Here is a 15,021-nt window from a genome sequence, read left to right as displayed (position 1 = left end):
TTCTGGCCTGGAACCACACTAAGGAATATTAGCTGCCTGAACACACATAACATAGCAGGTGCTACAAGCAGTGCTAGAATACTTCAATCTTCACTATCTAAAGGGTAGTTCTTTTCATGTCAATTTCCTCTTTAATTGTCCAGTATTATAAACATACTATCAATAATAAAGAAAATAAAATAATCATCAATACATTAGACCTAGATTCAACAAATGAAAATATTTTCTTTTTTGTACTTTAGTCTTCAAAAATGCTTTATTATGGGAATTTTCAAATATATACAAAAGTGGGCAGACTAGTGTGATGAAATCCCATGGAAACACCACCTAGTTTCAATTACCATTAATCAATACCATTAAGTAACTCTAAGTAATAGAAAATGAAAGCCTTTCTCTGAAAGCCTTTTGAAATTGTCAACAATTTCATCTTACTTGGATCCACAACCAACACTTTTGGTTATCAGTAGTCAAAACACGTGTTGCCTTGGGAAAATGTGCTGTCAATGACCACTCCAAAATAATAATGAGAAATGATGACAGTTTATAAAGATTTAAGGTGTTCCTGATCCAGGTCATAGTCTTTTCAATCACTTGTTATGCATCTGAAAGTTGGACAATGAATAAGGATGAGAGAAGAATTGAAGATTTTGAGTTATAGTGTTTGAGAAGAGTACTGACAATGTCGTGGACTTCAAAAAGAATGCAAAGCTATGTCTTTGACAAAGTGTAGACCGAGTGCTCCTTCAAGGAAAGGAGGCTGACACTTCATCTCACACAATCTGGGCATTTTGTTAGGAAGGGCTGTTCCTTGGAAAGAGACACCATGCTTGGAAAGATGGATGGCCAGTTTAGGAGAGGAAGACGCTCAATGAGATGGGCTAACACAGTGACTGCAGCAAGGGGCTCAGCTTAAAAGTTCTGTCAGAGATGAGGAGGACAGCACAGGAAAGGACAGGGCTCAGATTTGTTGCTCACCGCATCATCATGAGTCGTACTCGAATTGATGGCACCTGGCAACATACATCATGAATGGTCCAGTGTGGATTTTCGTTTTCTTGATGTTACGATGTAACCCATAGTGAATGCTTATACTTTTACACAAACACACACTATTCCATATACCCAGTATTTGACTTAACTTTCTAAAGAAGTTTTAAAACTCTCCCCTACTCTTGATTTCATGATCTCACTTTTCAAAATACAGTATCAAAAAAGAAAAAGTGAAGCTCAGTCTTAGTAAAGATATTTTAAAAATTATCTTTAGCTACCATAATACAATGGTAGAGTCTTTCTCATCCTTAGTACAGGAAGACTAACCCGTATGCAAGCGTTTATTGTATGCCTGTTCTCAATGAATTGGGAGAAGAGATTAAGACAAGTCGTGAACCTTTCAACCATGAGTACTAGTCATGTTTTATTTGGGTCAGATACTGTAAGAAAACGTCTTTCAGCACTGCTCTCCAGATGTTTGTTGCTGTGTTTTGATGAGTCACTTGTGATTCATAGTGATCCTATGTACAACAGCCCTGAAATCTGTTCTCTCCTGTGTCAACTTCACTGTCTCTGACACACCTACCTGCATTACCCAAGTCACTGAATCAATCTATCTCATCAGTGGTCTTCCTCTTACTCTGGACCGCCACCCTTCCAAGCATAATGTCTCTCTCCAATGACTGGTCCCTCCTTGCAACATTCCCAAAATATGTCAGATGAAGTCTCAGAATCCTTGCCTCCAATGAGTCACCTGGTTTCATCCTCTCTAAAACAAACCTATTTGTTCTTCTGACAGTTCATGGTATATTTAATACTCTTCTCCAGCACCACAGCGCAAAGGCATCAATTCTCTTTCTATGATCCCTAGTCATTGTCCAGCTCTCTGACACTCGGCACACAGTCGTGAAGACTATGGCTTGGATTAGGCACAGCTTAGTCTCCAGACTGACACTGCTGCTCTTCAGTACTCTGGAGAGGTTCCTGACAGCCGACTTTCCAAATGCAATTCACCTTCTGATGTCCTGATGGAATTAAATAGATCAACTAAGGATTTTGGAATCAAATAATACTAACAAGGATGTTGAAAACCAAGCTCTCATTCAGGGCAAGTGCGCTGCTTTCCTTCCCCTAACCTGATACGATGGAATGAGCACAGTGAGACTCCCTTTGAGCTGTAGGTGATGCCGCTCAGGCAGCGCCCGCCCACATTCGGGCATCTCCCCTGAAGGACCAGTGCTCTTAGGGCCTGAACAGCACCTTTCACTCTGAATCCACAATCTCACAAACAGTCCACTTCCTGTCTCACTCTTAAATTTCTACTGCTGCTTGAAAGAGAAAATAAGACCTCCCAAGGCACCAAAACCCACGTCTTCAGAGCCCTCATTTAAAAAAATCTTCTTACTTCTGCTCAAAAGGAAAAACAAAGCCAAAACCAAAAGACCTCACACATGCTTAATCTTACCTAAAAGCCCATCAAGACCTTTTTTTTCTAGTAAAAATGTCAATTTATTCAGTGCTGTCAGAAAGTGCACCAAAGGCCAGTATTTGGAATAAGCCTGAATGCATTTTGCACAATCATAGTTAAAACTGCAGAAGTGGACAGAGAGCGCCTGCAGCTTGTAAGTCAGGGGTTTGTTTTTGTTGTTGGGTTCCCCCTCCCCCATTTTTCTGTGTTTATTTTCTTTCTTGAGCTTTTGTCTGGTGTTTATTTCTTGGAAACAGAAAGTCTTTCTTTAAAAATTTTACATATTCAATGATTTATTAATTTAAATTTTTTTGTTCATTTTAATGAACGTTTACAGGGCTTTTGGATTTCCATTCATTGTTGCATTTTTCTCCCTGCCCACTCCTCCCCCCCGCCCCCGTTTGCTCTTCTCTTTGAAAAGTAAAAGAAAAATTCTTTCATTGCTATAGAATCCTCCCCACCCACACCGCCGCCCTGAGTACACTCCACTATGCAACCTTCGTTCTGGACTCTTGTCATAACCATAATACCCAACCATATATCGAGAAGGCTTGTTCTTAATGAAATGGAGAAAAAGCAGGAGCTCTGGGAAGTCACAGGACCTTCGTGGCAGTCAACCTTCAGGACTTAACATCCTGAAAGTCAGACTACATCTGAGATGCTAGTTACAGTGGCAGAAGCCAGCACTTTCATCTGCCTGGCTCAAGAGTAATATCCTGAGGGAGCTTCTTTTGGACCATGTGGATATTCTGTTGCCAAAATTCAAATGCCGAGATTACCCTGCACATGCTGCACTTACTCATTCTGTATTTGGTTAATACATGTTGATTCCTTTCTGGTCTTCCAGTTGTAACTGACTCATTGCTGACCCTCCAGTAAGTTATTAGAGGCTATAAAACTCACTGGAGGAGACTGTCCATCTTTATCCCCTTGAGCTACTGATGAATTCAAACCACTTGCCTTAGGGTTGGCTGTGCAACTCCTTATCCCCTAGGCCACCAGAGCTCCTGATAGCTTTAGAGTCTGTTACAAGGTTCTTTCAGAGAAGATGAGCTCTAGTCCCTCATCTTATTTTATGTATGTCACCCTACTCCTTGAAGCTTCTGTGGTGGGAAGAGGGCTACCAGTTGTGACTACAATCTTACTCTCATCATGTTGTTGTTCTGTGCTGTTGAGTTGTCTGCGATTCACAGAGACTCCATGTACAATAGCCCTAAACCCTGCTCTATCCTCTACCAAACGTCTCATATTCCATGTTCTAATCACTAGTGTCTGCCCACAACTGTTCCTCCTCCTTTGTGTTTCCATACTTGAGGGCTTAGCCTCAGTTGTCGTATCAGCTCGTCTAAGTGTGATCTATTGTACACAGAGTTTTCATAGGCCTGCCATTTCAGAAGTGGATGGTCAATCCTTTTTCCTAGTCTGCCTTAATTTGACTGCTCAGATTTAGATCAGTATCTGACAGACAGCATTTTATGGAAAAGCTCCTTGAGTTACAGGAAAAGAAAATTCCAGCACCCCTTAAAGCAAAACCCCTTCACTGGACTATGTTCTAATCTGTTAGGTGCCACTGAGTTGACTACGACTTATAGCAACCCTATGACCCAGGGGTGGATCTGAGCCTGCCCTATCCTGTGCCATCTTCATCATCTCTGAGATCCTTGAGCTCACTGTTACAGTCACTGTGTCAAGCCGTATCTTCGAGGATCTTCTTCTCTTATGCTGATCCCCCACCTTTCCAACTATGATGTCCTTTTCCAAAGACCGGCCCCTCCTACCAACATGCCCAAAGTATGTGAGACCAAGTTTCACCATCTTCGCCTCTAAGAAGCACTTTAGTTGCACTTTCTCCAAGACATATTAATTTGTTCTTTTGAAAGTCCATGGGATATTCAGGCCTCTTCCCTAGTACCACAACCAATTCTTCTTCTGCCATCCTTATTCACTGCATATTAACTCATTTGTGCATTCATTTCTTCACTCAGTACTTACTGAAAGCCAACTATGTGATAATACTGCTGTGAGATGAATCCCCTAAATTGGAAGGTACTTAAAACACACAGTGGCCTCAACAATGGACACAGAGACTGTGAAGCAACAGACCAAGCAATTTTTTTTATTCTACCGGATATGGGGTGCTCATGAGCTGAGCCTGAATCAAAGGTAACTAACCACAACCATATTTGAGGTATGTTGCTGAAGCACAAATTACAAAGAAGACTTAATCTTCTACTTTGGAAAACATTACAGGGGGATTAGAAAAAAAAACATACTGATTTCTGTTTTTCTTAACTCATTTCACAAAGGAAAAGATGTGTCAATAGCCTGGGAAGCCATTAAAATGTCATCCCTTCTCATCCTTTCTCCCTCTCAAGTGGGACTCTAGCTGGCTTGTCATTTGTGTTCCTGTACCTGTTCCTGGGTTTTACCAGAAATCTAAGAGGAAAGCTGCTTTCATTTAGCCAGGATGTCTCAGTGGGGCATTTTATTACCCAGATGGCTGTGATCCCTTATCAGAGACAGGCCTTGTTTACCAAGGCTGACCTAACACTGCCTGGGAGTTCACGTGAAAAGAGAAGCTGACTGGAGCCAGCAGGGAGTAGGGGACAGAGGGGCTGGAATGGACGGTGTGGCAGGAAGTCAGCAACTCGGGGAGTGCAGCCAGAAGTCACTCAGAAGAGAATGCGACCCATGTTTGAACTCTCCAAATCACAGTCATTTCACAGTTTCACAGACATACTTAAAAGTGTATGCTTTCAATTAATATTACCTCACTTTTCAAATACAGTTAATAGATACAAGTGAATTATGGTGATTTAACAGACCAGAAGCCCATCCAATATGCCTAGCTTTTCTTAGTTATACCCTACAGATCCTATATATTAGGATCCCTGAGTTGGAAGTATTACTACGAGTGCTTTTACTTTCTTTGTTTAAAATTGTGCTTTTGTAATCCCTGCTTATTTTGACATTACCCCACAATTAAAACTGCCAAACAATCAGACACTTTCAAGACTTCATTACCCAATTCCCCTCAGATATGGAGCAAGGTCCCAAACTTCAGCTTTACCTTGTGAGGAAGCATTAAAAGAAGGTTTTAAGGCAACTCATCACACTAGGCCTGAAGTGAACAAAACTGTTTGGCTCCAACATACTTTTCCATTTCCCCTCTTAAACTTGGACCTTATAATTCTCCATCATGTATGCTTTTGTTAACATTATAACTTTTCACAACCAGAACAGAGAATCCTGCCTTGAATGAAATGAAAGAATGTGTCTTGCTCAATAGTTTTGGTTTGGCCCCTGGAGAAAACTTTGGAGTCATAACAGGAACTTTTTTTTCTCCCACAAAATAAAAACAAAACGACTAAATAGCTGCTGCTGATTCTGACATGGCTACTCAATTCTGATAAAATCACAGTATTAAATATTAAATATGGAAATCAGCAGTGAAGAAATGACCTGTATCCTACAGGAAAACCAGTAGTTCTCCTTGGCATAAGCAAAACAGTAATTAGAATGTTTTGGTTGCAAATGCCCAGTTATACTAATGAGAAAAGTAATACCAGCCTTAAGCCCATGGATACTCGTCTGACAGTATTAAACATGAACGAAATCTTAATTCTGTAATTTTATGCCTTAAATCATAGCAAAAATATCTGATTTATGATACAGTACAGTTTTAGAGACAGAACATAAATAATAGGCTGTTGTTGATTGCTGTCAAGTTGAACATAATTCATAGTGACTCTATGAACAAAAGACTTAATGCCTTTCCATAACTATTGTCGTTTCTCCAAGTTCATAGAGTTTCCAGAGGCATGTGGTTTAGGAAGTGGATGCCACTCCTGCTTCCAAACCCGTCTTACAATTCCAAGCTCTACCAAACACTGTCCACGATGGGAAATCATTATGGTATTTGATACCCCAATGGCACAAGGTTCAGCATCACAGCAAACCCAGGTTAATTCATATAGCACATTGACAAAAAGTGATGTGCAAAGTGGAAGAATGTTCCTCTAGATATAACAGCAGTCATCTCATTTAGCAGTGGTGAAGTGTGTTGAGTTGAATACGACTCAGAGTAAGCTTTGCACAAAAGACCTGAACTCTGTTCTAGAATTAACATAATTTTTGTAAATTTATAGAGTTTGCAGAGTTTTCAGAGGCATCTTGTTTAGGAAGTAGGTGCCACTCCTGATTCCCAGTATGAATCAATCTGGAAGCTCATTCAAACACTGTATATAATGGATAACCATTATGGTATTTGACAAGACTATGAAACAGTGTTCAGCATCACAGCAATTCCAAGTTGATATAAACATGTCAAAACATAGTAAGTGAGAAAATGTGAAGAGCTAAAAAAACAATTATGCATTTGGGTTTTTATCTGAATGAGTGGAGTCATTGGTGGCGTGTAGAAAAGGTGTGATAATGACATGACTTATAGTCAAAACCATCATTACTTTTGATCTTCTCCAGAAATACTTTTATCAGATTGGGCACATGTCGCTGAGTGTATGCTAGATGCTGTTGGTTTATACTGTCAAGTCAGAAATGGCTCATACCTGACACTCCAGTGAGAACAGAGACAGTAAGCCACACAGGAGGAGACTGCTCACCTTTTACCCAAGGAGCAGTTGGTGGATTTGAAGTGAGTGCCTCTGGGTTGGCAGTGTAATTCCTTATCATTAGGCCACCAGAGCTCCCTATTAATTAGATACAATTAAGAATTCAAGCACAGGTACTCTTCAGCTTTCGCTAACTTGATGGCTTCTGGAAATGGGTTAGGAATTGCTTCATATGCCAACAGCAAATTCTTTTCCCTTTTCAATAAATACTTTTCTTAGGCCATCAGAAAATATAATGAACAGTCAGAAAACTAAGGCTTAAGAAAAGGTAAGACAGAAAATGAACAAAGCCAAGAAAGATTGTTTGAAAATCTCTAAATTCACAGCATATATCCATGCCCAGAAAATCAGCAAAGCCTGGATCCTTAAATCTATAGAGGAGAAACTTGTAACACTTAATAATGAACAGTCATGTCTTAAAACAGAAAAGAACTACAATCGTCAAGTTTAGGTAACTGCACCACTATTAAAAGACGGACTGCACCAGCCACACGCAGACATACAGAGGGAGGCTGGGTAGGAAGGAAATAGCAAGCGGGGGGCTAGTTGTGAACATCAGTATTTTTGTTGTAGGACACGAATATGCATTAGCATGTTCTTGAAGCAAAACAATTTCCATTTCCACCAGAGATCCAAAATTGGTCATGCTTCTTTCATACAATTTGTATTAGCTTTCCTCTAGTAAGTTAATTCATAAAAATATTAATACAATGTATTGAGGATTCCTTTGAATACTTACAAATTGCCATATTTTCGATATTCTCTTTTGAATGTGTTTTGCAATGTTTACATTTTGTGTTCAACTCATACCGAAATCATGATACTTACAAGTATGTTCAGACAAAGGACAATTCTGTCACATTAACCAGGGCTGAGAAGGCAGCCTAGAATGGGCCCTCTGAGGCCTGTACAAAATCCAACCCCATAATTTATTGCGAGCATTTGAATTGAAATAATTGCTATATACCACTAGATGGCACTTCATATCAAATACTGGTACAAACCTCTGTTGCAAATTACCTGTCCATTACACTGGTCATTGAGAATACTTGGAACTGCTATTGCGTTAGCTGTTGTGCACCTGAACACATACAGATACAGATGAGAGTTTGAGGGGGCACAGAGTTAAACAGTAATAAAACAAGAGAAGTAGAGAGAATGAGGATGGTAACCCAGTATCAAGTATGTACCCAGAGTCATTGAACCATCCACGCAGACACTGTGAATGGATCTATGTCTTGTTGTGCATACTGTCATCAAAAAAAAGCTCGCCTGACTGTAAACACCCACAGGACTGTGCAACACAAAGAGTGAACCCAAAAGTAAACTGAGAAATTCCATCTCAAGATTATAGTGAAATTGGTTCAACTCTAACAAATATTCCACCAGAATGCAAGATGTTTATTTTTTAAAAAAAGTATTGCTATTGGGCACTTTAGAGTAAATCGTCCAAACCCGTAAGAAACTGTACTATCTGTAAATTTTTTTTTCTTGTTTTTTGCCCACAGTGGGTCATTTAGACACAATATAAAAGCTAGTTCACTTTTATGGGCAGAACCAGGTGATCTGCTGTCACTAATGAAATACATACTAACAGTACCTTTAAAAACTTCTCTTTAGGGGAGCTCTGGTGGCCTAGTGGCAAGAAACTGCAACTATAATCCCAGAGGCGCACGGTTCAAATCCACCAGATGCTCTGCTGGGGAAGGAGGGACAATCTCCTCCTGTACCAGTCAGATCTGATTTGACGGTACACTCACACAAAAATAATAATTAAAAAAAAAATTTTTTTTTAAAAACCTTCTCTTTGGTGTAGAAAAGGAATTGGGATCACTTAACAACAGTAACAACAAAAACAGCTCATTGTTGAGTCAAAATTGGCCTTCGGGAGATTTCCAGAGGCTATCAGTGGGAGGAGAGAGTTTCTTTTTCTCTTCTAGAACAGTTGGCAGATTAGAACCGTCTGCCGTTGGCTTGGCAGCACAAATCTTGTCCACTAGGCCACCAGATCTCTGTATAATGACTTAAGGGATAAAACTAGAGGAAAGCTGCTATTACCCTGTTCTTTTATTCTTGTTCTAATCAGCAATTCTACCACCTAAATTTGAAGCAAGTAACAGAAGAAACATAGTACAGGATTTTTACCATGTAGAGACACCTACCATTTGATTCTGAAGCCATTCAATCAGTGTTTCTGCTGTTGAATCAGGGATCTGGCATCTCAAGCCTTCTTTCTCATCAGTCTCCATCATCTCCAGCAACCCACGCAGATCTTCCACCAAGTGCAGTGCTCGCAAGCTTCCCATGAATGGGGAGGTGGGAGACTGGCAATCAAAAATCCCATTGGAATATTCCAGGGCCTTCGAACCTAGGTTAAAAGTGCCACAAGGAAGGCATTTGTATTAGAGAAAGTACCAAAGCTGAAGCTGGTAAATAAGCTTAGGTGCGATGAAGAACAATCAAATATAAAGAGAGATGCGGAGTAGGTGGATGTAGACAGTCATCCAATTACAAAATCCTTTCCACACCACAATTACAAGGTAAAGCATACATATCAGATACAGTTCCTATTTGCCAGGTGGCCTACATGCTAAATGTACTTGTAGTCTCAAAATCAATACTCATAATGTCTATGGTCATTCACCGACATGTGCATGTGCACAGCAGCAAAAATAATTAAGTAACTCAATGCACAAGACTAGTTTAGCATTCACTAGTTCAATACTCACTGGGATTTACAGAACAGAACCATACACAGGAATAATGGAAACAGACTGTAATCAATAGTAGAATAACTAAACAGAGGCTAACTTTATGGTATACTCTCTCTCATGGCCATAACATTGGAACCAGCAGGTGTTGAGTTAGCCCTCCAGCAGGTATTCAGAGCCTGTAAATCACATAGGAGGAGAATGTCCATCTTGCTCCCATCAAGCAGTTGGTGGGTTTGAACCACCTACCTTTGGCTTGGCTTCAAAACTCCTTACCCACTAGATCACCAAAGCTCTCTGTATCATATAGGAAGTAAGGGGGGCGGGGAATTTGGTAGATTCTGACCCCTTCATGTAAATGCCTGAGAAAAAGGAGGCAGGTCAGTTTGTGTGGACTGAAGCATTCCAGAAAATACAAGTTTTAGGGACCAGAGTGTCTTTAAATTATGTTTAAAAATTTAGACATTAAGGTGGAAATTGCACAGCATAATTTCAAAGGTCAAAAGGCCAGTTCTCAGTTAATTTATAAGAATTAAATCTCCACAGTCCAGTGAATTACATGTACATAGCTGCATCAAGTACTTGGAGTGTGCAAAATTGTACAAAACTCACTCATTTAACCTCCAGACTCATTTAGGTCACTAACTCTATAATTTCCAACTACCAGTCCTTCTTCTTGCTTTTCCTACCTTTTGCATTCCCATGACCAATTAGTATTAGTGTATCTTGAATGCATTTTTGGTCAATTACAGACTGCAGAGATTGGTGTGTGAGTATGTGTGTATAAATATTTTGCTTGCATTCTAAACATCAAAGGATATTTGCTAATACTAACTTTGAAAAAAAGTGAAAGTTAATTTTATAGTTAAGTATTTACAATGGTTAGCTTTGTGTTACTTACAATGAAACCATCTTCCTACTTAACTGTGCAAATCCATGGCCATTTCTAAAAAGATTCACATAAAGGGACAAATACTGCATGGTGCCACTGTTGTAGAATGGGACTGACATCAGGGTTGGGGTAAGACTGAGAAAAAACTGGATAAACTATGTATACTGTATTGAAACAGATGAGGGAAAGAACAGATTAAAGGCGATATATGATTGGGTATTATGGTTATCACAGGACTCCAGAATTAAGGTTGCATAGTGAAGTGTACTTGGGGCAGGGGGAGAGGAATGGGTGGATTGTATAACAATGAAGGAATTTTTTTCTTTTTTCTTTTCAAAGAGAGGAGCGAACTGGAGGGGAGGGGTGGGCAGGGAGTACAGCAATGAATGAATGGAAATCCAAAATCTCTGTAAATGTTCATTAAAATAAATTTTAAAAAAGAAGTAAAAATAGAAAAAGATTAATATACAGTTCTTCACCTCTTTTATTTTCTCCCATGTGTGGAAAATACCGTAAGTGGTGTTGTTGTGTACCATCGAGTCAGAACCAAACCATAGCTGACCCTCCAATGAGTTTTCAGAGGCAGCTGATTGCACAGGAAGAGATTTCCCATCCTTCTCCCACGGAGCAGCTGGTGGATTTGAACCACATGTCTCCAGGATAGAGTGAAGCTTCTTGCCACTACACCACCAGCGGGCTACTCAAATTACATGATACTAAAATATTATCAATAATTATGATAATTAGGCTGTCACCTCATAAGTTTGAGTCAAGAAAAACAAAGTCTTACATTTGAACTACCTGGTCTGATCAATTCCAACAATGAGAAAGAGAAATGATCTTTTAGGGAGGACATTCCACTGTCCTTTCTTTCTTTTTTTTTCCTTCTATGGAACACTTCTTGCTGATCTTCTCTGTATTGTTCCAATTTTTAGTATATGTGCTGCTAAAGCAAGCACTCCACTGTCCTTTCTAATAATGGATCCCAAGATCTGGACCTGAGTCTGTCAAATCAATAATGGCAACCTTAGACAGCTTTAAGCATCACACAATCCTCTGTAAATCAGTCACCTCAACTATCCAGTGAGGTGGAGATTAGAATCCAGAAAGATATCAATTGAGGAAAGTATGTCAAGAGAAGGGGAAATCGAAGAGCCTTAAAAACCAGAGAGAAAGGGGAGCTCTGGTGGCCTAGTGGCAAGGAGCTGCAACTACAATCCCAGAGGCTCACGGTTCGAATCCAATCTCCTCCTGTACCAGTCAGATCTGATTTGACAGTACACTCACATAAAAATAATAACATTTAAAAAAAAAAAAAAACCAGCAGAGAGACCATAACGCAGTAGTTTTTAGGATCACTGATGAAATTTCTATAAATGCACGGTGGGGCCACAGGGGAAGATACATATTTAGAAAAAGTCTCCAATTTTTATAATAATTTCTCTTTCTATGTTACAACTTCAGTTAGAGAATTACTGATGTTAACGTGCAAACATTCAAACACAGGTGTTACCTACAAAGCTGCTGGTGTATTAAGTCTGGAGTGATCTTAATTTCCTTAGTAGTTATGAAGGTGGTCCTAAGTCCAAAACATCTGTTGTTTAATCAATTCTGACAGCCATTCTACAGGGCACAGCAGAACTGCCCAAGGGCTCTCCAAGGCTATAAACTTTTACGGGAGTAGACGACAGTGTCTGTCTCCCATAGAGTCGCTGGAGGGTTTGAACCACGGACTCTAGCTGAGAACTGAATGTTTTAACCACCATGCCCCATGCTTCCTTTCTTTTGGAATACACAAAACTTAAATGCTTCAAACAATGCTTCAGAAATATCACTTCTCTCAACCAGAAATTTGTTAAAAATATATAGTTATAAGCTCTGGCAAGAGCCTATAAGGGTGTACTGTTATATTTTCAAATATCCTGCAAGAGTCAGTGCAATCTTACTTCCACATAATAGCCCTTCAACTGTCTGAAAAATAGATCATGCCCCAACTAAGAATACAATAGGTTAAATATAACCAGTCTCTTCAAATGATCTTTGTTGTTGTTGTGTACTGTCCAGTCAGTACTGACCTACAGCTGGTCTTCACTATCATGTTCATGTCCTTTAGAAGTGTTGGCTTGCCAATAACCCTCTGGGAAAACATTTCTAACATGAAATACAGTCTTGAAGTGTGATTCAGCATGCAAAGGCGGTCCAATTGAAGTCCGATTCTAGGACTTAATAAAATTGAGGAGATTCTGCTACCTTCCTCAGCAGAAGTCACTGGGAGGTTCCAGGGAAATGCAAGCTTCCCAAAGGTCTCCTCAGCCATGATGAATAAGGAAGTTTGCTACCTTCGCCATGCTTTCACAACAGAAAACTGCTGAAGACCGTTTAACAGGGACTAAAATGAGCAGCTCTGTTTTATAAAGGAAAGCCTGGTGTCTAAGGATGGACCAGCTTGAAAAAGTTAGAATGCCAGCACACCAAATGGGTAGGTGTCTTAGAAAAATGGAGACAATGGCAGTACAGTAGTGTACAGACTGTAGAGAGGATGAAAGGGAAAGGTAGAAATGTGGGCTGAGGTAGAACTGTTAGAACTTGATTAATTAAGTAGGGGTATGAGGGACCAAAGTATCTAGAATGACCTGCATTTTCATTCAGAAAACTGTGTAGATGGAGGATTATGAAACTGTCTTAAAGAAAAACCAAAAGAGAGGTTTCCAAGGAAAGATAATGAACAACTTCAATGTTTTAAGTAATATTAATGATTTCAGGAGAGATATTTGGTTAGTAGGATAAAGAGGGCAAAGAATTTTGAAGATTAGCAAAAAATTAGGAAAGTGAAAGAAAAGTAAGGAACATTGGTGAAAAAAATGAATGGTGAATTTCAAAGAGCAGATCAGAGTATCAACAGGTACTAGGTAGAGAAGTATCCCTCAAAGTGCAGCCCACGAAGCATCAGTAACAGAATCTCTGAGATGTGGGTTTTTTAAAATAAATGGTCAGAAGCTAGGAGGAAATTTTGGCATTTTAAACTAAATCCTGGGAGTAATTCCAGTATAGAATGGAGAGAAGATGTAGCCATCAAGACATAAAGGCCTTAGAGAGAGCCAAAACACAAAAAGAAAAAAAGATGGAAGATACTAAGAGATGTAATGAAAAAGTCAAGAGAGCTGAGGTACGCGTCATGAGTCTGCTTCTGGAAGATGTGGATTACCTGCTATAATCCCATCCATCTGTTCCAACGCCGCAGCCAACATGTCACTTGCATCACTCATCATTTTCTTTTATTTGAATGGCAAACTCCAGCCTAGATCTGAAAAAATAATGATGTTATCGTTACATCCTTTAAATGACATGCACTTGTGTGCAGGTTTGCTAACTCACTTGCAAATTCTAATTCCATTTAGTTGCATACTAAGAAAAGAGATTCTGAAGTAATTGAGCTCAGTTAAAAGAATCATTTAGCCCCACAGGACCATGAGCCAATCTGTATCACTTAGAAAGTGTTGGCTCTTGCATTCAAAGTGCTTCAAATCCAGCAGAATATTTTGGCCTTGTATTCTATATAGCTCTAGGGGTCACACAAATGCTTTGGGAACAGCTGGGGAACATTGTTGAGGGCCCTGAGTGCTAATTAGAAAAGACTTTTTCCTTTAACTGACTCTTCTATCCAATCTTTGGTCTCTTAAACTTTGCTTTACTCTCACTCACATCCCTCATATTAAGGTTTACCATAAAATCTAAGAAAACAACTTCATTCATATTTATGCTATACACACACATTTACCCACTATTGTTATTTTATAATATCCTATACTGTGTGCTTACAGTGGTCTTGAGACATTTATGTATATTATCCATAAACCTTAATCATGGCAACAACTCCATCAAACAGATATATTTCTCTCCAATTATAAATAATGTCATTTTTAGTGCTACATCAATACACAGCAAAGACCATATTTAACCAAGGTATGTCTGATTTCTGTTTATTAATTTCATTAATGAACTTCTGTTTATCTATGTCTCAGCAAGTCTCCAGAATTAAGACATCTCTGTATTTCCAATTGTGTTGCAATCTACTCATCTTTTTACACGTTAAAAAAATATATATATTGAAATGACTTGAATAAAACATTTGGTTATTGAAAGAAAAAGTCTAGATTGTGTTACTTTCAATAATGAACACATTGTTTCAAATAGCAGACTAAGTCCCTATCTAAAGTCCCCCTAGAACTTTAGGTCTATAGGCCTAAATGACTTTTAACGTTAAAGGTACTGTTGTGTAGCAAAGGCTTGCCAACAAAACCAAACCAAACCCCAATACTCTTTAACAGA

The 15,021-nt window shown here is 39.2% G+C and overlaps 1 protein-coding gene across 3 annotated transcripts in view; it reads right to left on the bottom strand.

The window, feature by feature from the left end:
- PPFIBP1 (PTPRF interacting protein, binding protein 1 (liprin beta 1)) overlaps nt 1–13,996 on the bottom strand; it is an 86,066-nt gene extending 72,070 nt beyond the window's left edge. For 2 of the 3 annotated variants that reach the window (XM_006895064.1, XM_006895065.1), the window contains exons 1-2: nt 13,898–13,996; nt 9,252–9,457 (exon numbers count right to left, since the gene is read on the bottom strand). In XM_006895064.1, coding sequence (XP_006895126.1) covers nt 9,252–9,457; nt 13,898–13,961 — 270 coding nt within the window. In that variant the 5' untranslated portion in view covers nt 13,962–13,996. The remainder of the gene's footprint in view (nt 1–9,251; nt 9,458–13,897) is intronic. The other variant, XM_006895063.1, reaches the window with a different exon arrangement.
- Nucleotides 13,997–15,021: the final 1,025 nt, after the last annotated feature.

This window comes from Elephantulus edwardii, unplaced genomic scaffold, assembly GCF_000299155.1.
Source record: "Elephantulus edwardii isolate Elephantulus edwardi_28Jun2011 unplaced genomic scaffold, EleEdw1.0 scaffold00157, whole genome shotgun sequence".
Classification (NCBI taxonomy): Eukaryota; Metazoa; Chordata; class Mammalia; order Macroscelidea; family Macroscelididae; genus Elephantulus; species Elephantulus edwardii.
Note: the sequence above shows the minus strand (reverse complement) of the source record. Positions and strands in the feature narration are given on the sequence as shown.